This window comes from Pelmatolapia mariae, linkage group LG18 (genome assembly GCF_036321145.2).
Source record: "Pelmatolapia mariae isolate MD_Pm_ZW linkage group LG18, Pm_UMD_F_2, whole genome shotgun sequence".
In the NCBI taxonomy this organism is placed as follows: domain Eukaryota; kingdom Metazoa; phylum Chordata; class Actinopteri; order Cichliformes; family Cichlidae; genus Pelmatolapia; species Pelmatolapia mariae.
The window spans coordinates 31,976,957-32,003,140 of record NC_086243.1 but is presented as its reverse complement, the minus strand read 5'-3'; the positions used below and the strand labels follow the sequence as shown (position 1 = coordinate 32,003,140).

Below are 26,184 nucleotides of genomic sequence, written 5' to 3'. Positions count from 1 at the left end.
CCCCCCCCCCCCCCCCCCACGTCTGCCCACTTCGCCGAAGAAAAACAAAAACTAAACAAAAGATTAAAAATAGGGAACGCTGAGTCGAGACTGTAGATTCTCTCTGGCTTCTCTGAAGTCCCGAGTCCACGTACGTCACACATATCTCCGCCGATGTCCTGAAGTCAGTGGAAGGTAGCAGGAGGGAGGCGGTGCAGGGAGGGTGAAGATTTAAGGAGGGGGGTAGGCCATAACGGAGGTTCGCATTGGCCGGAGTTTGAGCAAGCCTTGGTGAGGTGGACTTTTCAATCCCAGCATCAGCATCAGCTTGCCTCCGTGTTTATTTGTGTGTGTGTGTTTTCTGTGTGTGTTTGCCTGGTAAGCCCCAGGTTTACAGGGACCACGTTAATGGTGGGTCAACCATGGCGGCCACTCGTCTGTTTCCCCCCCCCCCATTTATGTTTGACCAGAAATATTTTTTAACAGTCTGTCCACCCCCGGTTTGATTCCTCCCCCAGGAATGCGGGGACTGTGGCGCATCCACACGAGTTCAGCCCCCCCGATTATTTTTTAAAGTCAGCTACTGTCAGTTAGATGGAGGCAGACGCATGGGGAGCCAACCGAAGGTGGAGGTGTAATTTCATATTTATGATGGAAAAGGAGGTGGTGTCACTCTAAGGATCTGCCCAGAAATGTCTTCTGACCCTCAGCGGCGTTCAGCAAAAGCAGAACCAGAAGCGAGTGAGATGGTTGACGTTCTATGACGGCGTGCAGAGGAATGCCTCCTCGGCTAATAGGACTACACTGACTGAGGAGTTGGAAAGAAGGATTTCTGGACAGGCCCTTGGAGAGTGTGTGTGTGTGTGTGTGTGGTGTGTGTGTCTGCGTGCGCACGGGGCTAGTGTAGGTAATCGTCCACAGAGGCGAAGGCGCAGGAGCCGCTGCCAGTTCGTGCCATCATGGAGAGGCATTGGGCGGCCTGACCCACGGCCTGGGCCAGGGGAGGCTGCTTGGGCAGGTTGTGAGTCTCTGGAAAGAAAAAGGGAAAAAAAGAAAATTGTGACTGCAGGTAATATCAGGAATTGGTAGGTGCAGTGCTTGTTGGACAGTCATGCATCTGGAAGTCATTTTAATTGAATGGCTTTATTTTCAGATTATTGAATTGAAAAACTTCAGGATCTGCAGGAAAATTGTGTTTAACAATGTCTGTAAAGAATTTCTGAGCTTAAAAAGAAATTACATGATAAACAGAATCAACATATCAACATGCAAAGGACAATTTGATATATGGCTAAAAAAAAACAAAAAAAACAAACACAAACAAAAAAAAAAAAAAAAATCACTGGTGTTTTGGAAGCATCTCACACATTTCTCCAGCTCACTCAGAATGAGAATACCTGCTCAGTTCTGCCTTCAGCTGGATAGCAGGTGCACTGACACCTTTATCTTTAAGGTTAGTTCACCTGGATTTAAACACATGTCCTGCTAATATGCATTCCCTAAGATATGCTGCCTGGCTGTCTTAAGATTTCTGCAGCAACCCACATGCAAAAGTTTCTTAGCATTTATCACAATCTGAGTTTTTTTGCTTCTTTTTGAGATTTGGGTTACCCACAGTCCCCATCAATCTCTTTTATCCTCCTACATCCAAAAATGTTAACTGAAAACTGTAGACTGGATCATGCACTGCTCATGGCTGACCCACCTAATATTGCACTGTTGAGAGTGGAGCAGACCGGCTCTCTCTGAATGGCGTCCAGCTGGTATCCGACTGGGCTGTTCCACGGGTCCGAGTAGGCCAGCAGGCTGAATGCGTCCTGCAGCAGAAGACGGGAGAGCAGAAAGTGATCACACCACAGCCCGTCACCTCATTTCACCTGCTTTGTTACAACATGCCGTAGCTGAACATTCTTTGTGTAAGCATTTCAGCTCAAACAGAATTTTCCCACAGTTTGACCCGTTCCTTTAAGAAGAAAACTGAACTGACTGTACATTTTAAAACAAATATATTACATCATGACTGACTGCAGAGGTCACAACATCTGTTTTTGAGCTATACTTTCTCCCCTCAAAAAAATAAAATAAAAAAATGTTAATACTGAACATTTGAGCTCATTAGTATAGACATCCTTTTGGAGAGATTGAAAATGAGCCCCGTTATCTCGGATTTTAAATGACAAAACCTCAAACCCATCTATGACATTTGCGTTAATCCTTCCACTGAGGCAGTTTTCTGGCAACTATTGTTGCTGTCACAATTTGTTTAACTGAAACGAGATGTCACTGAAAAACAGACTGAATGCTCATATGCTAGGATCATCAATGTAGGTACCTGCCAAAGTCGAACACCTTCACCATCAATTTGCTCTAAATGAGACCAGAATGTAGAAAATGAGCACCCCTTTACACTGCCTTTGATTTGAACCTGGCTCATTTGGACATTTTACTGGGAGCTAGTACAAACAGATAACATCTGAAGCTTTTATAAATATACAGTACAAAGGCAGGCATATTTTTATGTGAAGAAAATGGCTTAAATGATTGAAGTCAACTGTAAATGCCTGAAATACAAACACACAAGGTGAACAGACCCCACAAAAACAAACAATATAAACCAAGTAAGCAACTGAGAGATTCCTGTGTTACCTTGAGCATCTTTTTGTTAGCAGAGTTCTTGCCGCACTCACGGCGGAGGTGTTCACTCATACTCTGGAGCTCCCTGCCAAAATGGATCATTCTCTCGATGGCCGCCTGGCTTCCGCCGCACAGCTGCCTCTTAGATTGTGCCGACTCCACCTCTGTAGAGTCAATTCAAAATGAAAAGTGTTTTTAAGGCTGCGTGACACGCACAATGTGTGCATGAAATCTTGAAGAAGAAAAAGGCTGCTAGAAAGAAGCTGCTAGAACTATAATGCAACATCCAACATCTCAGATCAAGTTTCTTATGTCTCCACACGCTCTGCTCACCCATGTCTGCGTCACAGTCGTCAGGCTCCGTGGCGTGTTTGGAGGTGCCGTTGAGAAAACCATTGGAAGACGATTCTGTCACTCCATTGGTGAAGTGATCGACCTCCATATCCACATCATTACTGAGAGCAGACACAAGAAACTGTCAGCAGCTTCTACAGGTGGAGACTGTTTGGATTTGTAGAAGCTACTTTTGGCTGGAATCCAACCAGCAACCTTTTGCTTGCCAAGTGAATGCATTAACACACCACTGGAGGCACTAATATTATACTGCTCTGATTTAAAGTGAATTAAATTTAATTTATACAGCACCAGTTCACAAAAACAGCTTTCTGAAGGTGCTTTAAATCACTGCCAGCACAGCTTCTATTTAAAATTGATTATTTATCAATATTTTTATGGCTTCCTGAGTGATTTCTGTCTACGCAAGTTTTCAGCATTAATGCAACCATTACAGGATGGACACGATTTCGATCTTTAGTTCTAACAAGGCTCATAAACATCAGAACAACACAATTAATACTAACAGCTCTACATTAAACATCTATAGGATTCACAAAAGCTCATTTTTACTTTTTTAAAGTAAATCCTTCCCCTAGGGACCAACATGCTCATCACATAAAACGTCTAAGACCTAGACCTATCTAAGTTGTTGTGTTTATTCCTAAGTTCAAAAACTGTGGAAGTGAATTTCGTGCCGCCATTAGTCTACACTGCCCTGTCCTCTGCATTAGATTAGTTCGACAAGAAGGTAACAAAAACTCCTGTCTGTTGAGTCGAGCGTAGAATATTAAAAATAACCAATAACCATAACCAAAAATAACAAATAGTAACCAGCATAAATAAAAATAACTGTCTGAAGTGTAAAGGCACATGTTTCTGATAGATTGGATAATTTACCAGATTCAACAATCACATCACAGAAAGTTCAAGGGAAGAAATTTCTCCTCAATGAAAGCTGGAAACCAAATTACTAAGACATGCGACTTTCAGTCCCTGAGAGAAGTGATGCCATGAAGATTCATTAAAAAAATATTTGAGAAAAAAAACCTACTAAACTCATTATATTCATTTTAATGTCTAGTTTGAACCATCTATGAACATTATCTGGGCAGATAATGTTTAACAACAATGGTTAAATAAATACTGGATAAATATTTTTGTACATCTAAATATTTTGAAGCCCTTGTAAAATGTGATTTTTATAGTTATTGTCTTAAAGATTTTGTGAGTAAGCAGGCGGGGGAGTGAATGTGAAAACTGTAGTTTGTTTTGTTTCACATGCCGTTTAGTATCATATTACTAGGCGTGTGGTTAGCCTTAGTAAAAGGTTGTGGTTTGGATGCCATGACATGTGGCTCACAGGACCAACACCAACAGATGCTTTACGTGTACCTCTGAGAAGCCAGCAGCTTTGCCCTAACAGCAGTACTTGAACCCCTGAGAACGAGGACAGACTCACTAATGACAATAACATTTGGAAATTAACAAATACATTATTATGTTGCATACTGATGTAATGTGTCCCACTACAACACATAACCACTAATTAGGAAATATAATTTTAATGCTTGTTACAGAAAGAAATATTTACTATCGTTTAATAATGAATTCATAATTGTTCAACTCTGAATAAGAAAATGGATAAATGATTGTTATAAAGTGATGCTGGCTTATTTTGATTAAAAGTCTAATTTACTGTTAACTAGTTTAGATGGAAATAATTTGGGGGGGATGGAGGAAAAGTTAAGGTCACATGATGAAATTTACATCTTTTAAAGTCAAATTGTAAAGGTATGCTGGTTAAAAAAAAATCAAAACCAAATAAACGCCTCCAGCTTTTACTGCTGTGTGAGTGCTTTGTTTCCATACCTGGTTATCGGCTGTTGGCTGCGACTCCCATTGAGGCTGATGTCGGATGCTGGGAGGGTGGAGCCAGAGCCCGGGGGGCAGGGCTTATGACTGTGAGGGGAGGAGCTGTGGCTCTTATTAGACGTCACACCATTACAGCAGTTGCTGTCGAACCCTGCAAATAAGTTTGACATATTTCAAATGTTCTTAAAGAGACAGTCAAAACTCCAATTACTAAACACAATAGAAGTAACGCATCCATTCTGAAGTGCTCGCTTGCAGCTGATTTCCAACCACTACCCATAGTTTGGTTTTTACATGCATAACAAATGACAGTAATTCACTTTTATGAAAATACATTACATATACAAATCTACAATAAATATATTTAAAACATACAGAAGAATGACAAAACAAAGCAACAAATAAGATGTTTTGTTGAATAAAAAGCCTAATACTCTGATTTGAAAATTTAGATCTACTCTGTGTGTGTGTGTGCGCGCGCATACATTTAAATCATTCATCACTCCTTCCTACTTTCTGCTAGAGTCTTATTTATGGATAAGTTGCTCTGGGGCTAAACTGTTTATAGCATTTATAGAATTGACACACTCACAATAAACTACAGTTTTTTTAATTGTGAAACATCTTCTCCACAATAGCAAAAGTTTACATGATCTTGTATCACTCTCTCTAACAAGTCACAATATAAAGTGACAGCACAAAGCTGTAAAAAACAAAAACAGAAAGCCAATAGTCTAATTTTATATAGTATTTCCCCCCCTTATCTTGTCATTAAAGAGCTCCACAGCACTAACTGGCAGTGGTGTTAATAGTCATTTGTTCAGTTTTTTTATTGTGTGCTTTGCACAAATGCTGCCAGCAAATGTGAGCAGAATGTGTTGAGATGGAGCCAATAAATTATAAATATTTAACATTTATTACTGCAACTAAAAAAAGAAGAAAAAGGGAGAGAGGGAGAAAAAGGCTTCACTGGCAGTTTATTGGCTTCACCATTACAAAGAAGAGAAATGCATTCACAGCCTGTTACCTATCCCATTTTATTTCATTGAAAAATCAATGAGGTATTTATGCTGCTTCAGATGCTTAAAGGGCATAAGAAACAATCACACCACGGCAATGTGTAGTTAACGCTCCTGAAGAGACAAGTCAGTTGCCACACATGCTAATGAGGGTAACAGTAAATACAGCTGAAAGTGATCAGCTGGTCTCCGGGTACGGCAGAACAACTCACAACTGGTTCAGGAGATCCACTCTTTTCTGTTAAATAGTAATATAAACACTGTTTTGTATTTTTGTTGCACCTTGCTTTTAGAGGAAAATCTGTGTCATTCAAGATGAAAAAAAAATGTGGTGGGCTTTAGTTTGTGCTGCAGACACAGATTCAAACATGGGTGTAGAGATTGTGTCTGTAAGCTGATGTATATTTGTGCTCAGGCCAGGGAAAGAAAGAAAGAATTTTTTCCCTTTTATTTGCCTCTGGCCTCTTTCCCCCCCAAAGATAAGTGAAGTTTTCACACTGTGAATGATGTGAATAATGTTGGACTGTACCTGTGAGGTAGGGCTGGGAGCTGCTGGCTTTGTGGCTGGGGCTGCTGAAGGGCCGGGGTGAACCGGGGTAACTGTCCTGAGACTTTGGGCTGCGACCTCCCAGACATCTCACCTCGCTGTCTGTCCCGTTCACCATCTCTATGAACTGTCTCACCCTGGGGAAAGACGGAAAGAGGTGAGGAAAGATTAAAAGGGGGGAAAACAGAAGGGTTAGGAAGGATGGTATGAAAATAAAGAGGTGGAATAAGGTGAAAAAGCACACAGAGCAACAACAGATGGAAATAGAGGAAATAAAGAAAGGGATGTAAGGACAGATAAAGGACAGATAAAAGAGGACAGATAAAAAAAAAAAAGTACTTAACTTGGTAATTAAGTATAGAGCTACATATGTGAAAGAGAGTAGTCGTTCAGCTTAGAGAATTAAAAGAAGGGCAGAATGTTTGATTCCATCCAAGTTGGGCAGTGAGTGAAGCCATTTTCAAAGCAATGCAGGAAATCTTATCTTATCTTAAGGGATATCTTATCCCCTTTCCTTTAAATATAATTATTAAATAACTCACTGTCTATAGTGAGGCTGTGTGAGGGTGCGTGACAGATAAAAGGGTTTGGTAGCATATGTTATATGCTACCATGTTCTTACTTGAGCATGAAGAGAAGGTCTGGGTTCCTCTCCAAGAGGTTGGGGTACAGCTGCTGGGTGGTCTCAATGGCTTCACCCATTCTACCCGACAACACCAGCTTCTGGATCTCTACAAACCAACAGTGAAATCACACATGAAGGTTTTGAATGCTACCGTTAACAACCTCCACCTCCAGTAAGAAGGGAGGGTCATCCCAACATCTTTTATATGATGGGTTCCATTAGGTTTCCTCTGCCTGTAGTTGCACTCAGATACATTGTTGCATCTTCAAAAAAAACAAAACAAAATAGAAAACCCCTATACAACCCAATGTTACTGTGTCACTTCTCCCTTATGGTTTCTGATGATCAGGCTCCTGTTCAAGTACAGTTTGTGTGGGGAAAAATGTGTATATCATATACACTGATGTTTAAATTCAAGAACTGTATACTGTAGAGTATTAGAAATCAACATATGCTGGCTGACTGTGTCTCGCAGAGAGAAACCATACCAACCATTTTGGTTCCTTTATGATTTTTAAATCTACAAAAACAGCACATACCACGACAGTGTCAACTTTAAAAATGGGGAGTAAGAAATAGATATAGAAATATAGGAGCACTCACTCTGCCGGTTTTTGATGGAGGCCAGCTCCTCATGCACGGCCTGATCGGTGGATTTGGCGAAGGCTTCAGCTGTGGCGCAATAGCTGTGGTGCACCAGGTAAGAAGCCACCATCCTGATGAGACAACAAAAACCAAAATACACTGATTAGACAAAGCAGAAGCAGATTTTCTACAATAACACTGCTTTTATTGTTTTTATTGCTTTCATTATTTGTTAATGTTGCTTCAGCAGAAGTAACATTAATTGAACTTTTCTGTCAGGACAGAATAAAAACTGGTTCAACTGAGCTGATTTTGAACAGGGATGTACCACAACAAGTGAGATAAAGCAGGTTTTATTTTTGGCCTGATTACACCCAAATTTCTACAGCACCACTACACACAAATTTCTCTTGAACTGCTGGTATTTCAGAACTTGGACCACAGCAACAGCATAACAGAGTCTGCTGACAGTCTCAAGCTGAAACAACTACTATATACAAAACTAAAGTTGAGTTTTGTTTTGTTGTTTTCACTGTCAAGGCTGAACTTCAACTCTACGCTGGTCTCATTTGTGTAGCTTTCTCCGATCCGTTCTTTCTATCATGTCACAATTTTGCTCACCAAGTTAATAACTCAGCCTAGGAAATAAAATGATCCTTTTGTAGTAAAGTCACAATCAGTCACAATCCCTCACTGCGCAGGAAAACTGTGGGCACACCATTGTGGTAAGGGTGAGGGTGTCAAGTTAAAACAGGAAGTCTGTCTGTACACCGTGCCTCGCAAATGAAAGTTAGTTCATGTTTGTTTTCACTTCCAAGTGTGTTCAGCTGTTGGCCTTTCCGCTTTCTTCATCTGACCACTCTTTACTTCTCTAATGTCCACAAACCTGAAAGACTAACTTGAAATTACAAACACTTAAAAGTCTTATTAGCCAGAATGACCCTTTAAAGGTAACCAATTATTTTTTTCTTATTTTCCATCAGATATAAATTTGTTACAATGATCAGTGCTCATTTTAAACATGGGCAATATTTTAAATGAGGCCAGTGTATGCCCAATAAATCCCTGTGAGGCATAAGCTCAGGATTCAGACTGCTCTAAATGCTTAGTTTCGGACAGTTCTTTTTAAAATTATTAATTCTTAGCTCTGTCAAAAAAAAGAAAAGAAAAAAAAAGGGGGGGGGGACATCCTTACGTGGTCATCTGAGGCACAGAAGCCATGCTCACCTACTGTTCAAATTCTGTTTATTTAGGGCAGACAACAGAAAGAGTTTCCAGGTGCTACCACAAGGACCAGGATAATATACATAAGGATTATTTTGAAATGTGAATAATGCAAAGCTACTCTGGCAGAGTTCAAGAATAAAAATATACCATGCTCATATTCATCTGCATATTTTTTGAGTGTATGTGTCTGACTTTTCATTAATCAAATTAGAGGCACGGCTAAACCCAAACATCCCATTACTATGTTGATGACGAGTTCCCTCAGTGCAGCAGAGCTAAACCAAACTTCATGCTTCAGGCCGTTATATGACAAGACATTGCCACTCTCACCGGCTGATCATCATGCTACCATTGTTCCACAGAGACAATACACTGCACTGGTGTAAGATCAGAAACTTCCTGGTTCTATTCCTGCCTGTGAGGCGACATCTGGATAAAGGCAATAGGTCCCTTTATTCAATCCCACCCCCAACTCCAATCCCCATCAAATGGAGTTTAAATCCATTCAGGACAAGTAATCATAGCAACAGAGAGCTAATCCTGCCAGGCCACAGCTTGAAGGGAAACCAAGCCCTGCATCTTTCCCTTCTGAATCACAGCTCCAGCTCTTCGATGAGGAACAATCCATCTGGGCCTTGATGCTCTTCATGTTAGTAGTAGTCCTGTCACCCACAGCATCCTAAGACTTTTTCATTTAGCCAATACAAGATGAACACTGTTCAGTCTACAATAACTGATCAAAAGCTCTGGATCCAACATGAATGTAAATTTCTGGTCAGCTGTCTCCTGTTCATGTAAGCATGAGTTAGTAAATGATTAATGTACTGCTAAAACAGTCAGTTAACAAGCCTGAGTGTGTGTCTGTGTGAGACCAACTGCAGTCACCATAACTCTTTCTGTAGATAAGCAGTTAACTGCGACTATACAACTTGTAAAACACACACTTTCACACCCATTTGAATCAAGAGGAACTTTATACTTAGAACAAGTAATTCATGCACCCACACCAACATCGCTAGCTGAACAGGAAAACAGAAGTAAGAGTTGTTTTATGTTCCAACATTTATTTATTTATTAACTTTATCTGTGAAAAAACAGTGTGTAACAGTGTGTGTTTAAGTGTATAAAAATAGCCAGTACTTAGACCCTGCAAAGGCGTTAACTTAGGAGAAGCAGGCAGCTGGTTTTATGCAGAAGAATACCTTGAGGTCACAAAGTCAAGTACTCCCTTTTCCTCTATCTGGTCAATGTACCGCTGGTACTACTGAAACAACCAGCACTTTCAACCATTTAAGGTCTAGTTAAAATCCAATCAGCTGTGAAATGTAGAGTAATGATGATAATAACTCTCCGTATGGCTTTCCATGTCTGCTACAACTAGCTCTGCCACATTACATCAAGCAGTTAAGCAGAAGAGAGAGTTAAAGTGCCAAATTTTATGTCAAATCTGTACATAAATGTACTTAACAGTGAAAGTCCTTTAATCCACACATTCATAAGCATGTATGAATTTTAATAAGCAAACCAGTAAGATTGTGCTAAACAAAATGGTCTTTATTTCAGTGGGCTATAAAATCACCCACCCACTTGTATCAGATATTAAATTTGTTGATTAAGGCTTGCTATTCTGTATCCTGATAAAATTGTTAAATTTGCAGATAAAATTTGAGATTTGACAATCCTGTACAACAAAGAAACTGAACATTATAACACTGTTCCTCATGAGCCTTAAATAGGTCAGGTTAGTCCCCTTTTGCTCTAATGTGTGGAAGATGTCTTTTTTTTTTCCTGAGGGAAGCAGACTGAAGTCAATTTCTAGGTAATTCTTAACCTAAGAAGTCATCCTCGTGGCACCTTATCACTGGGCCGACATCATAATTGAACAAAGCATGCCAAGTCTAATATTCCATAGTTTGAAAAAAAATGTACTTAGCTTAAATATATGCAAATAATTTGAGCCTTCTAACTCTCTTACTTCTGGATCATGGACTGCCACTCGCCCTCGCGCTCTCCGATGGGGAAGCGGTCGATCTGGGCCTGAATTTTTGTCCTCCATTCTCTCATGTAGTCTTCAATGTCAAACACGAATGGGTGCTGCCCGAAGTTTGCATCCACCACCTCCCCTGGAGTCTGAAGGCCCACGGTCGGGTACAAGTTAGGCTGCAGTAGGGAGCGATAAAGAGAGGTAAGAGTGATAGAGGAAACGGAGTCTGGAATGCAATCTGGACAATTAATCAAAACAGGAAGAAACAATGAAGGGTAAAAACAGGAAAACGGAAAATCTCAGGAAATAAGCTTTTGTCTGCAATTACGCCTTAAAATGTGATTTTAGTAGCTGACAAAGCTCATACGTGGTAGGATGCTGACAGTGTATCTTCTGAACAGAGAGCTCAGCCTGTTTTCACAGGCGTCGTTTTTTAAAAAAAAAAAAAAAAAAGGGGGGGGGGGGGGGGGGGGGAGCCTAATCGCACTCACTGACCATAATATCACTATCAGCTGATTGCTGAACTGACTTCATCAGAATTGATGACACTTCCAAATACTTGACTTTTGATTAATTTTGCTTTATAGACAGAACTAAAAAAAATGTTCTGTCAGTCAACAACCCAACAAAGCATTTTATTTAGATCTTTTTGATTATTGTGCATTTCACTTCATTTTATGATTTTTTTTTTTAAATTTTAGTTTGTCCTCCAATACATTACTAGTACTTCATAGTCCTGTTGTATTGACTCTGTCCCATCTACTGCACTCAGCCTAGAGCAAATTAATTTCAACTGAAGACATAAATAATAAAGGAATACTGGTGGGTGCTCTTTGTCTTACAATCTGAAGCTTATTGAACTGTGAAGGGGAACAATTAATATGATTTAATTATAATATAACTGGGTTCGGTCATTGAAAGGTTGCTGTGTTTATTTTCTGCCGATCATCTTTGACTGCTGTTCAATACTCATTTGATGCTATGGAGCATATCTTATGGCAACATCTACCAATATACTACCCAAACTAAACAGCAGTTCTCATTTTAATTTTCAGCTTTTTCCTGTTGTTACCTGTAACTTCATTAAAAACCTCATTTGTTTTTCAGACCAAGGAAACAGCAATCCCACATGCTAACAGTGCAGCTCCCTAATACACAGTTTTGGAAAACTACTGATGTTAAACAAGGAGGACTCTACACTCAAACACGACATAATCCAAACTGTTGTATGATTTCATTTCTGATTATGATTTAATGAGCAACAGCACTATACATGAGTACTGGTGAATAAAAAGTAGAAAGTACGGGAGCACTGAAAGCAATGAAGCTCAATTATTACAGCCAAAGCCTTTCCAGAAACAAGTCTCACTCAGCTGGCATTTTAAAATGTCTCTGGGCACTTATTTTGAAGCAGCACCAGAGTTAAATTTCACTTATCACACAGCCATAAAAACTGCAAGTACAGAATTAGTCATCCGTGATGAAAAGCCGCTGAAAGGTTTGCTGACTTTGGAACAAAAACTGTTTTAAAAAGTTTTTTTTTTAAATTTAAATCCCTGATTTGACAGACAGTAATCAGACAGAGCTAAATGAAAAACACTTAAGATTTGCATATCTGGATGTATTGTTCTACTATTCTACCAATCACCAGAGCTCTGGTTTAATCAGAGGCAGTGGTGACTGGTGGCAAGGCACATTCACTGTGTTGTGTTTGGATCGCTGCAAGTGTCCTTAAATTAAATTAATACCGAAATACCAAAATGTAAAAAAAAAAAACACTAAACAAAAAAAGACAAACAACAAAAACTTTAAAAAAAGTTTAGCGTCTTGTAGAGTTAGATTTAGGCTAGGAGTTGGGAATAACACCGCTGATAACAGCCCACATAAGAACAGCAGTACAAAGCCGTGTGTGTCTCTCAGAGTTGTCTTTGTCATGGTTCAATAACCAGAAAGGTCAGCTGCGTCGAGGTGACGCACTTCACTGCACAGCTCTGGAGGAACATGAATGTCTGGCTCACATCCAAGTCTGTTTGGCTGCTCAATGGATTATTGTTTTAGCTAAGACTCTTATTTTTCTTCTTCAATAACAGCCGGCACCCGTTTTCATTTGCTACCAACCAAGCAACAAGTGTCTCCCTAAACATCCCAACTTTGGTAACGTATGCATGAATCCCACTGGAATCAAGACCCAGTGGGTGTGGGAGTCGTTCACATAACGAAGAATAGGAGCTGACCGTGTCGCCTTGTTAAGAAACAAAGGAGTACTCAAAACTCTGGTTCCATTTGAAAAAGTGGGCCATTATTCTCAAGTCTAGCTCCATACTTTTGGACGTTCTTGGTGCAGCTCCTTAGCTCGCCTTCCTGTCTGGTATAAAGGACAAAACAAACAAAACAAAACATTTTAGGTCCTCCCCCTTTGGGGCAAACCATTTGTGGTTCGCTGCTGCTTACAAACAGAAGTTTTAAACAGCAGGAGGTTGGGGCTTCTGCGCTCACAGCTGTGTGCCTGAGATGGCAATATTACAGTTATCTCCTCTGTCTGACACAATACACAGCAAACAGTAGAAAAAAAACAAAAACAAACCCCCTTTAAAACAAAAAAGAAGCATGAGCATTTGGCTCATACACTTATGTCCTATGTTAGAACTTTGGTCATGTTTAATATGTGAATTTGCCACTGTAATATGTTACAGACAGAAAGAACAGGTCCACTGTAAATAGTTTTTAAACTTTCAAGCTGTTTTCCCCACTAACTCGAAGTGGAAAATGTGTCAACATGACTGATGGAAGATCTGGATCAAACACCAAGTTTAGAGCAGCTTAAAATAAACTTCTTCTTTTTTTAAATACTTTCTTCAGACATTTATAAGCAGCTACTTTGAAGCATTATCAAATTAACTGTCACCAGGAGTGAACTCTGTGAGGAAAAACAAACAAACAAACAAACAAAAAAAAAAAAAAAACAAAAAAAAAAAAAACCAGCTTATAAAGTCTGCTGACTTTGTTTTAAAAAGCTTCTTTCTACTTTGAGAATTGTCCCCGAGATTTAAATTTAAGAATTTCCGTTTAATTTTTTTGGTCCAATCAATTAAATAATTAGATAATGTAATCAGTGCCACATAAGAAGCTTTGCATACACAGTAAAGATATTCCTGCTAATATCAATTTATATAATTTTTAAAAACTGTGCTTTGTTTTGCCGTTCTTCTATTTTTCTACGTTCTACTTTTCTCCCCCACATTTCAAGGCCTACAACCTGCACTAGATGCTTTACTAATGCAACTCTGTTCATCCATTTGTGGAAAAAAATGAAACTATAGTACAAAAAGTGTTATATAAAGCAGTTTACTGTGTCAAACACCTGACAACTTTGAGTTAAAGCCTCCCTAATAAATGTGAACATCTGAACTTCATAACGTAAATACAGAAAGTACAGTTCATTTGCTTTAAACACATAATAAATTCCTAATAGAGAACACTCAAGTGTCTGTTTATGGTTGGATAAAGCCAAAGAAACTTTAGCCAAAGGTTACACAGACACCACAATCACTACAGATGTGACAGAAGAAGAAAGGCCTTCCAGTTTGAAAGTGTTTGAGAAAAGCTGACGGTGTGTTCGGAGCTCCCGAGTTTTCCAGCCTCTAATCCATTTTGCATGGTTAAACATTTTGACTGCAGTGGACATTCTGCAGGAAATGACACATTTAATTTCCATAAATAGCGTCATCTCCTACAGCTGTGCTAATTATGGAAAAGATTACGTTACAAAAAAGAGTGAAGAAAATCTCAGTACTTACTGGTAGGTCTGTGAAGGCAATACCTGCAGAGGAAGAGAGAAACAGTCAGCATGAAAGACAAGAGTACTTTCCATTTCTGCACACAGCGTGAGGCCACAGTTCGCGTGTTTACATGTGCTGAGGTAATCTGGTTACTGTCATCTTGCTGCAGTTCATAAATGTCACATAAGCGAGAAAGACTGTCTCCTTTCAGAGTGAAAGAACCCCGACAGATTTAACTGTGAACCCTGTCTTCTAATCATGAAGGAAATTATCACTACAGCATTATCTAAAAAATACAAATTTGTATAATTTAAAAATTACATCAAAGTACTGCAAAGCCTTCACATTAAAAGCTTTTTGACAGATTTGCTGGATGCTTATATTATGAAGAACATACATACATATAAATATATGTTTACATTGCTTTTACTATCGAGCTTTGTAACATTCCTTTGCTGTGCAGTAAAGTGGAAAAAATAATTTAAAACAAAAAAGGAAGAACAAAAAACATCAGAGACATTTAATTAACAAAGAATGATTATTTTAAAAAACAAACAACACAAGACAATTCATAGAAACATGCAAAACTTAAAAAAAAGAGCAATATATCACAAGCTGGACTTGCTGCAGTGGCCTCTTGTTTTGTGTTTGGCTCAGTAACAACTTCTGTGAAACTATTACAGCCGTGTTTGTAAAATGAGCTTACATCATGGCAAAGTTTCTCCTCAGAAAATATTTTATTTTCCAATCCCTTTGTGAGAAATGAATAACTACACAAATGTAATCAAAGGTTCCTTTGGAAGTCTCCAACTACAAAGCTTTGGTGAGTGTGGTATAAAAGGGACATAAGTGAGCCAATCCTCCATCTACCGCAGCTTCTGATCAGAGTAACCATCCAGCTTACAGTAGCGCGACAGGACACAAGCAAGACTACTTTCAAAAGCTGCAGTTCAAGGCGCTGCAGGCTGAGATCCTTTTGGGGAAGGAGGTGAATAATATTACAGTCCAACAAAAACCTGGCCAGTGAGCCAGCCATTAGGGGAAAGATAAGACAGGAGGAGCTGGAGCTAACTGGTTAGCAGCAATTGAACTTTCAAAACACGAGTGGGCAAGCAGTGGGAAAAATATAGTGGACAAGCGGGATTGCCAACTATTTATTTAAAAAAAACAAAAAAAACAAACTGTTGCTCATCTCTCTCTTATTGAGAGAAATGCCATCTCTGTTTAAACATTGATAAAAAAAAAATATATTGGAAACACTGCAGTCCTTCTGCAACTTAATACACAGACCACTGCATGGCAGCATTATTGGGTATTATTTTCTGTACCTAGGCTGTGGCCATTCTTTGTGTAGAAGCAGGTGTTGTTGATGAGGTTAACACAGCAGCCAATCACATCGCCTGTTGTAAACGTGGGTCCATAAGGTTGCCCAGTGCCAGACGAGCAGAAGGAGTGGCCGTCATCTCCATGGTAACCATAAGAGTGCTTGTCCCAACCTGCAGCGATGCAAATGAAAAGTGTGAGAACATGAGGTGAAAAAGTGTTAAAACGCAGCAATTGTTTGAATCTCAGACTCAACACAGAAACACAGAGACAACATGGACAGACACACACAGCCCATAGGAGGGCTGAATGATAATGGTCATAGTCTCACAATATGAATATTCCTACAAACCCACATTAAAAGGTACAGTGCTGTAAAATAATGATATACTTTGCAGCTGATTAGTCACACAGAGTAACTTCTTATGGTTGAACACAGTTGTGGGTTAGTTATAGGCAAAGCCTATACACAACTTTACACACACCTGCTCACATGTTGTAGCTTTTACCTGTCACCAAGGGCCAGCGTTACAAACAGTGAGCTCCTCCTACATGTGCTACATGTCAGTATTTATTTACTTATTTGTTTTTAGAAAACCTAAAGCAATACGTCAGTTTAAATTACTCAGCTCTAGGGTTAGAAGTCAAAACCTTTATGAAGTAATCTTGCCACTTAGCAGCAATCTTAAAATCCCTCTGGGAACATATTTACGAAGTGTTATTTAAATTAAACTTCAATATTAATGGTCACACGTGTAGAATCATCAGTAAAGTCTGATTTAAATACATGCCCTAAAATATGGTCATAAAAGGATTTTCATCTTTGCTTTGGCAGAGTTCTCCCAGATTTCAAGTGGGATTCTCTGAGTGCTGCCTCTTTTCTTTTCTAATCTAATTATTAGATTTCCTCAAATAAGACATGAAATAAAAGCTGTCAAACAACAAAATAGCTGGACCAAGATGTTTCGTATCTGCTGAAAGTTAAACCCAACTCTAACATATTTACAGACATTTCCCTATCACCAAACTTTATTAGGCCAGAAATTCGCATGTTAAGTCTAAAAATAGACATGCGACGTCATAATTCCAACGCTTCAGTAAACACTGGTGTAATATCATGACCTGGATCAAGAATCACACAGTACTGAGAGCAGTAGAGCTGAAATATCCTCACTTAAAACAGAAAAAAAAAGGCAGATGTATGTGTCCACACCTTCACCCACAGCCCTGTACTGTGAGCCAGCAAGCACAAACCTGCAAGATTCAATGCCTTGCTCAAGGACACTATGGGAACTGAACCTGGGAAATCGGTATTCTCAATCAGTGGAACAGCTTGCTGTTGTTTTCATGCTGACTGCAGAAAGACATAGCTCATTCAGTTTCTTCCAGAAAACTGGATGTACTCCCAGCATTGGGAGATTTTTGTGTGGCATTTTTAACCTTCAATTCTTTGTTTACACTTTAACCTTCTGCAGACTGCAGGCCATTTTTGATGTGATGCCCCTTATTTTACTGAAAATAAATATTTTTTTTGTATTGAGCATAAAATGGAATAAAGAAAATTACTGATGAGAAAAGGTTTAATGTGAACAGAATACCTGTGTGTATTAAAACCTGGAGTACTCTGTGTTTGCCCAGTACTTGTTTCTCAGGGAGATTAAAGGGGATGCAGCCTTTGCTGCAGCACACAGGACTTTGGGGCTGTTTTAACATTAGAAACCATGTGGCAGGATCCAGTGAGTTACTGTCGAGCTGCAGGATTAATCCTGCCGTTTCCACAGTCATCACTGCAGGACAGTACTCAACTCAGCAGCACTCTGGCATCAGTTCTTCACAATTACTGAGTTTTCATTAGCATCTATCCATCAGCTGAGACTGTGCGGTTGGCACTAGGCCTGCTGTTATCTTTGTGTGAAGAGACTGGAGCTCCTGGGTGGGTCCAGCTTTCAAACTGGTGGTAGGGTATCTGGGGTCCTGTTTGGCCTGATAACCTCAGGGGAGCGTAGGGTTGACGTCTGCAGTGTCCAATTAATGATGATATTCATGACATTTTATTGTACCATCAACATTCACTACCTCATGTTGGTTTCTGACTTCACTAAAACATCGAAGCAGCTCAAAAAAATCCAAAACAACAACTTTATTACACCTAATTGCAAAAGTGTTTACAAAAAGTTCTTCTTGTTCCAACAGTCATGGATACGAGTTAATGATTGAGTGCATACACTGAGAATGCTTTTAAGCACAACACTTGTGTAATCAACAGACAATGAAAAAAAAAAATACTGGAAGGGAGCATGACAAAGGTCAAACATCACCTTAGGATATACTGATTACACAGTGATAATCTTAAACTTTCCACCCACCACAGGCCTGTGCTTTGCAGAAAACGGTGAGGTTAGCGAGGGCTTTCTGGTTTATAGAGTTGGATAACAGCTTACATGAATGCATCGCAATGGTTGGTTAAGCTAATTCTTACGTCTAACCTGCTTTGGCGAAGGTTATGTCTGAGATAACAATAAACATGCTGAAAACAAACAAACAAACAAAAAACTGCCTAAATAACATTTCCATTTTAAGAAGATCCCACAGACATCAGTGACAGTCTTTTGGGCAGCTTTAGGAATTTTTAGAGACCATTTACACAAGGGGGGGGGCAACGTGTCCTCCACAGCCTCACAGGAAAACTATATTTATATAAATAAATAATTACAAATATAAGATAAAAATTTCAGCTAGTGATCGTGTTTGTTCATAGGCTGGTGTTTATGTTGGTAATGTCTGCTTTTGCATAATTTATGAGCTTTTAAATGATTAGTTAACACTTATTTCTTATGACATCCTCTCCAGTTTTTTGGCAGTTTCATCAAAGTTAAGATGCTTTAGGCCACTATGAGCAAACTAACGAGAAATGTTCATTTAGCCACTTTCGATATGCCAACACAACACCTTGGCCTGAACGATACATAAAAGCTCAGTAGAGTATTCACCCTTGCTCCTCACTCAAGAGCTACACAACATGTTACTGAGATCTCTGGATATAAACCCTTTGGCTTGTCCTGACAGGTATCAATTCTCAACATATGAACTTAACTTCAATTTTTCCATGCTGGTTGCAACCAATTTCAATTTTATTTCATTTTTCTATAGGCCTTTGTATAGCAACATAATCCTAAAACAGGTTGACTAAAACGTTAAAGCCTTGTTGACCTTATAGAAGATTTCCCAGTAAGCCTACTTAAGGATCTGAATTGTGTTTTTTATATTACTTGTTTTTCCTTTTTCTTTTTTTTCAAACTAACAACCACAATAAACTGACTCAGTCACGGCTCCAACCAGTTTATCCAAATCTAATCTCTAGTAGTTATGTTCAGACAAGATGACACCCACAGAAATCCCAGACATATCTAGTGTAGAATGTAACAGATAAAGACACCAAAAGACAGCAGCAACAAATGCACAAAACATGTCAACTTACCAGGGAGTCTGTTCATGTTTACACCCTGAGCTGAGAGGCCGATACCCATGTACCTGTAGGACAGACAGGTGAGAGTTAAGCTGTGCATTTATGCAGAAAGAGACTGAAGAAGCCATTTTACACATGTAAGCTGAAGTCAATCATACCACAGACATCAGCCATAGCTCATCTCAAGCTACATTCAACACGGTAAACACCAATTTCTCACATACGTAATCTCTTCAAAATGGTGTCTGCCTAATTAGGTTAATGTCATTTATTTTTTAATAATTTAAGTTCACAGACAAGGGCTACCATAACATTGTTCAATGTAGGCAAAAGCAAAGATTTAACCTGAAGCTAACATTAATGTGGTTATTGATGAGTAACAGAAATTATTAAAATTCAATGTCATGGGATTGTAAATGTAGTCACCAGATCTGAAGTTAAAAAAAAGAAGAAGAAAAAAAAACATTGCGCATTTCATTTAGTAGTTGAAGAGAATGAAGCTGCCACTGATTTATATATCAAGTTTCTTCATTGCATGGCTGTTCTATGCAAAACATTGCAAACCCCTACAAATTTGGCATCCTCTTTTGTTTTTTTAATATACACAGTTTTGTTAACTTAATTGAACATATTATAATTTTGTTTCCCCCCAAAAATCTACCTTTGTGGTATGAACACCCCCCCCTCCATTGGCTCATTCTGAGCCAAGAAAACAGATTTAGATGTATTTTTCTGGCACATTTAAAGCCATCATTTACCGAACCCTATTTCTTATATTTGAATGGAAAATTATTACTTGAAATAATGAAAACAGCAGAATAATCACAAGTTAGTAGAGATGCATGCATTTCTCTCTGATTGTAGTGCTGGAGTGACAGAGTAATTGAGATGTAAAGCAAAGCTGCTAGTCCAACTACGTTCTAAAAACCACTTCTGAAAATGTTTTAAACATTTGAACTTCTGAAACACATATTTAGCCTTGTGTGTTCTAAACACCATTATAGAAATCCAGTTAAATGTGAAGACTTTTTTACTTCTCTGGGGTCAAGCATGACCAACTGATTACAAACAACCAGGGAATGCCTGATGTCTTACGAATGAACCTGAGGCACTTTGAAGATTTTAATCATGTTCATTATTCTGCAGTCTTCTCGTACGAATTTCTAAAATCCTTTTTGATGTAAAGGGCATGTGGTACCTAAACATGATGTGTGACTTTTAAGATAATGGATAACCAAAGAATTCATTACAGTTTACAGGCTGGAGTCTTGAACAGTTAGAAATTAATTTCCTAAATATTTTTTAGGAAATTATTTAGGAAATTTTACTGGATGAATTTAACTGGAGGACATATTTTAAATCATTTCTGATTGAACACAAAACAATGTAAGAGGGAAAAAAAAATCAGGACTTTCTAGAGAAGAGAAACTGAACTGCTTTATCTCGACCTCCCACTCTCATAGGACCAAACAACAATTACACTCCACAAGGCAAAACGCTGCAGGATTACGGCTCATGTAAACCCAGCTTAGACTTGTCACTTGTTTGGACTTTATACTTTCAGCAACTATCCACTTTGTAAAAAAACAACAACAACAAAAGGTTTATCATTCCCAATGAGAAGTTCATCAGTCATGATAAATGAGTGTCACAGGCATGACTGAGAGAAAAAAACTAAACAAAAAACAAACAAACAAAAACAAAACCAAACAGATAAAGCTGTTCTTTCATTTTCTCAACCTCACATGCCTTAGCAATGCTGCATGAGCATTAGTGCACAGCACAAGGGCACTACAAGTTTAATGCCAACATCCTTAAATAAGCACGTCAAGGTGGTGACATTGAGCAGTCCTAGATTATTACTCAAATGTGCAGTTTGCCATTTACATATCGATACATGAACACACCAGCATGCACAGCTGGTAGAGCCAATTTCATTCCTGTGACTGTTTGGGTTTTTTTTTTCCCCCCAGTGTTCAACTCTTTACCATCTCACCTTGGTCACCTAGCCTCGAACTTATTGCTACATTTACCGATTCCTTTGAGCTGTTCTGCAACTTTAACCATCCAACACCAGGCAAACGGAATAAAGGTTGGATGTACCAACTGTGGGTCCCACACTGGTTTGTGAACACCTGGTATGAATACTTTGTTTTCATATTTTTGCCGACACAAACTTAGAAAATGTCCCTTTGTGACCACAAGGGTTGCCCCCTGGTGGCCATTAAAAAGAATGCAGCTTTAAGGCATTTTCTAGTTTCATTTTCTAGGACCGCAGCGCTATGCCCATCTTTTATACAGTCTATATGGCAACAATATTTGTCGCCATAGACTGTATCCTACTTGTAGATGAACAGTTGCCACTACTTCCTCGTGAACACAGCATCTTTCTCTCCTGCTGCAGACATGACTCGCTCTTCGTTTGCTCTGTTCAGAGAAGAGTGAGGAGCAGCATCTGACAATGAGCTGCTTGTGCATTGCTGTAATGAGAGTAGCTTTGCTGAATGGGGCAAAATTGCACTTATTTTTTGGAAAACATTGCAGGCTCTTAATCAGTTTTATATCCAGGCTATCTATTAAATATTTTACTCTAAGAGAAGTTTGAACAAATTGGAGGTAATTTTATTGGTTATTATTTGATACACTGAGTGGGCCAGCACACCTAAAATCAAGTTTGTCTATTCATGGTCCCTCTGCTTATTGCTTTTGTCTAGTTTCAAACAAAAATAACCAAAAATAATTTTTTTGCATTTTTTTTTGCAGTGTTGCAGGTTGCTAGTTTCAAATTTTTTCGACAGTTTACCTAACCAGCTTATGAACCCACTCACTGTCATCTATGAGCCCAAACTATTAACACTGCTGAAAGTAATGTGTATGTCTGGAATGTTTAGGGCTGCTCTTACCCATCTCTGCCTTTACTGATGATCTTCACCTCAAAGTAGTAGACCCCGCAGGCAGCTGGGATAGGGTGGGTGGCCCGCACTGATGCAGCATCTTTGGGTGTTTTTCCATGACCTTTAGGTTGCGGTAAAACACAGAAGTGCGCAGTTAGTACAAATGACTATAGTTCATGAGATACATGTGCTGAGTGCCAAGACGCAGAGAGGATTCTCTGCAGTTACTTTGGCTAAGGACCAAATATCACTTTAATTTAAAGCCCAGTTTACGGTGTATGTAGGGTTTTTTGCCATGAGAAGCTGTGTAAGGGATTAAATCGCAAAGGCTAGCAATCATTAAGTCGGATTAAATGTTTGAGAAGCACAAAACACACCTCACTAGCAGATTTACCCACCAATGAAAAACATATATATATAAATATATATATATAAATAATGTCAGAGTTACTTTGAGATTGGATCAGAAGAGAGGTAAGGACTCTGCAGAGACACTACACTATAAAAATTTTACAACCCAAGTTTGGATCTATAAATAAAAGCAGCCTGAAGGAAAATACTGGATGTCCCACTATTTGTCGAGGTGCATATTTTACTTGTAAGTACTGCATAATTTACTTTCCATGGTTACATATTTTCCACATTCAATGGTCTGCCATTAAGAATATGTGGATGAACATACTATAAAACATATATAGGTTTGTATCACTATGGCTGAACAATACAGAAATATTATGCTGATATTTAAGGTTAACATGAAGCCACAGTGTAGAGCTATTAACAGCACCATGACGGTTATAAATCACATGTTTACACTGCTGTATGTTACTCAGTAGCTGTGTTTAGTTATTACAATAGATAGTCAAATAAACTGGTTTTATTAATAAGGTTCTAAATATCATTAGAGAGGGAAATTCTCAGTATGCCAACAGAATATCTGACAATATCCAATACATTTACTTAATGGCTGGTTCTTTATATGTAGGATATCAACAATAAACAGCAGCATCATTTGACCTGACTGCCTTCATGTAAAAACACCGTACATTTGTAAATGTATGTCCAGACCATAATACAGGCCCTGAGTTTACAGTACAATTTGTCATAATTTAAAGATTTCTTTAAATGCTTTTGTATGTCTTAATAAAGACACTTGGTTACTTATCACAGTTAAGTTCATTTAATTATTTTCTTTCAAATACCCCAGAAACACATTCAAATATAAGGAAATATATACTAGATGTAGATCAAGTGAAGTAAACACCTCACCTCCATTTTACAAATTTTCTACTGGCAATATGGCTCCCAGATTGAAAGAACAACAGGAAAACATGATCATTAAAATTTTACCATGGCATGAAACATTATTTTCAATTAATGTATTAGTCAACTCAATCGTTTAATCTTTATAATTATATAAAGTTTAAAGATGATCAGCTTACAAGAACACTTCTGAACCCAGAATTAACAGTGGTTTCCATTTTTGGCAAACACAAGTCTTGAACGTATTCATCTGTAACCAAAATAGCTAAACGATTAGAGTCGGGTAAATGAACCGATCAATAAATTAATCAGTACTGACTAAAAACAAAGACCATGTTAATTATTAAGTGAGATTACAAATAACCTGTATTAATATAGCATTATCATTAATTACAGACATTATTACAGAGCAGTTAATTGGTAACACAGTGTTTACAGAATAATAACTTTTCTTGTGTAGATTTTCTACTGTTCTTTTAAGTATTGTCTGTTATACAAACTTCTGCACAGTAAAGCTGTTTAAAACAGTCTTTGGGTGTGAGGCGTACAAATGTGAATTATATCACTGAGTAACACCAATGCTATTCTCTCTTGCTCTGATGACATTTTTCTGTTATTACTGTATTAACGTATGAAACATTATTTTCTCAAATATAAAATTACTGCTTTTCTCCATAAAATGTCAGAAAAAAGATAAATGGCGAAAAATGTGCTTTGTAATCTTCCAAAACGAAATCTTAACCCACCAAAGAATTATTCATTTTCTAGCCAACTATACCACTAAATATTAGCATTTAACCATGTGAAATGTGAATATGTTTATTTAAAAAAAATGTTTACATAACTGACATTTCAGTTTGTAAAGTATTTGCTATTTTACATTACAAATGTATTTTACATTTCTGGTAGGCCTTTGGACACAGCTGACATTTAGCTTCAGTAGAACTCACAGAACAATCTTTTCAGAGGGTTTTATATGAGAATTTATATTTGGAGCTGGAACCAAAACCCATCTAACTAAAAACAAAGGGTTTCCATTTACAACTATGGCATTCTGTTAAAACATGGTTAATCACAGAAGGCCTGAATTTTAGAGCTTAACACTGCTGTTAGAGTAAACTGTTCAGTAAGTGGAGAATTGCTCCCTGGAGGTCAGTACATGTAAAGGTTTTACAGTGTTTGAATGTTAAAGTTGCAGCTGCTGTAAGAAATTCAGGTGGATTTGTTGCACAAAGGCAGAACATTCTAGTTGCAACAAGGAAGCGTGTGTGCAGAGGGCCAGACAGACACAGAATAGTAGTACACACCCAGGAAGCAGTTGCACCTTTTTTTTTTTTAAACAAAACAAAACAACAAAACACTAGCCTTTTCTTGTAGGTCTGCACCAGAAAAAAAAAAAGAAAAGAAAGAAAAAAAAGCCCTCTTGGTAGCCTTGCTAAGAAACTAGTCCAACTATCTCTGCATATCCTATCAACACTAGCCACTTCACTGGAAGCCTAGCAGAGCCTCTGACCGGGATAATCACGATATTTGACACAGCATTTCCTGACAATTAATAATAAATAAAATAATGTTACATTAGCCTAACAGAGGGTTGTCAAGCTCTGGTTCATTTTGGATAACACTGAACGTTGTAATTTTGGCACTCAAACCATCAGATGTACTTTGGCTAAGGACGATTTTTTTAAATATATATTTCACAAGAGAGTTCGCCAGGTTGTCTGTCGTGAAAGCTTCCCGGTGACTATAAATTGAGCTGACAAGCTGTTTCACAAGGTAGCAGGAAAGCTAACAAGCTAGCAGGTCAATTTTGGCTGTGGCTACACCTCGCCAGCTGGTCGGGTTGCAAGATGTCCTCTGTCTTGTTGTTGGTGAAGCTGCTAGCTTAGCAGACTTTGTTTTTAGCCTCAACGGCAGTTGGCTTTGATCCGCTAACCGTCAAGCTAAGCTAACATGTCGTTAGCATTTGGTAACACAAGTACAAAAATTCCCGATTAAGGCTTTCTGTCATACCTTTATAGTGTACACGGAGGTTGTTCTGAGACAGTCCGATGTAGCTGAACTTGTCCTTCGGGCTCCAGGATCGGGGAAGTGGAGTCTCGTTTTCGTTAACGGCCGGATAGAGCCGTCGGAGCCGTTGATTGAGCTCCTTTTCCTGCTCGTTCAGAGCCGAGTCTCCGTGGACAACTACCGACATCAGAAACCCACCGCCGGATGACTGTCCAGACATGGCTACGACACGAGTTTTAGTAAACTGGCTTGTCAGCAACAAGCCAGAACCACTTGTGTCCGTCAGTGTCAAGTTTTAAAGGGGAGTTAGCAAAGCTAGCAAGCTAGGAGGCTAAGCTAATTGGCTTCGCTGGTTGTTGCAGAGGCAGCCAGAGCTGGTTAGCCGAGCAGCTAACCTGGCTAACGCGTTTAGCTTGGCCAGCAAAGGCGAAGCGATCGCTGAAAATGACTCAGGTTGACATTAGGTCTGACTAAAACACAAATAGAAACAAGAGGATGAGACTGCCCCACGGGATCTGAGCAAAGAAGTAAAAAAAACAGGGAGCTAGTCGGTGCTGGGGGCAAAGTAACTACTAACGTTAGCCTAGACGGATCGACAAAGTATGATGAGCTCGGCTAGCCTCGATCTTTTGTTTGTTGTC

General features: G+C 38.8%; 1 protein-coding gene across 1 annotated transcript; it reads right to left on the bottom strand.

Annotated features, from left to right (window-relative positions):
• Nucleotides 1–6: 6 nt before the first annotated feature.
• On the bottom strand, nt 7–26,184 carry ranbp9 (RAN binding protein 9). The gene is made up of 14 exons (XM_063462102.1): nt 25,547–26,184; nt 22,280–22,391; nt 19,389–19,441; nt 15,916–16,083; nt 14,606–14,628; nt 10,800–10,984; nt 7,616–7,728; nt 7,010–7,118; nt 6,370–6,524; nt 4,819–4,972; nt 2,947–3,068; nt 2,626–2,777; nt 1,685–1,796; nt 7–1,008 (listed from the first exon to the last, which is right to left on the bottom strand). Exons 1-14 carry the CDS (start codon nt 25,761–25,763, stop codon nt 878–880), a joined length of 1,806 nt encoding a protein of 601 aa, XP_063318172.1. The 5' UTR covers nt 25,764–26,184; the 3' UTR covers nt 7–877.

What these genes read in the sequence shown, in the direction of transcription:
- ranbp9 (XM_063462102.1), bottom strand. Translation starts at nt 25,763, where the DNA reads ATGTCTGGACAGTCATCCGGCGGTGGGTTTCTGATGTCGGTAGTTGTC. An exon ending in TGGCAGTCCATGATCCAGAA is followed by an intron (nt 7,729 to 10,799) that starts GTAAGAGAGTTA and finishes TTGTCTCATCAG; the next exon opens with GATGGTGGCTTCTTACCTGG. An exon ending in AGCCAACAGCCGATAACCAG is followed by an intron (nt 3,069 to 4,818) that starts GTATGGAAACAA and finishes GTCTGCTCTCAG; the next exon opens with TAATGATGTGGATATGGAGG.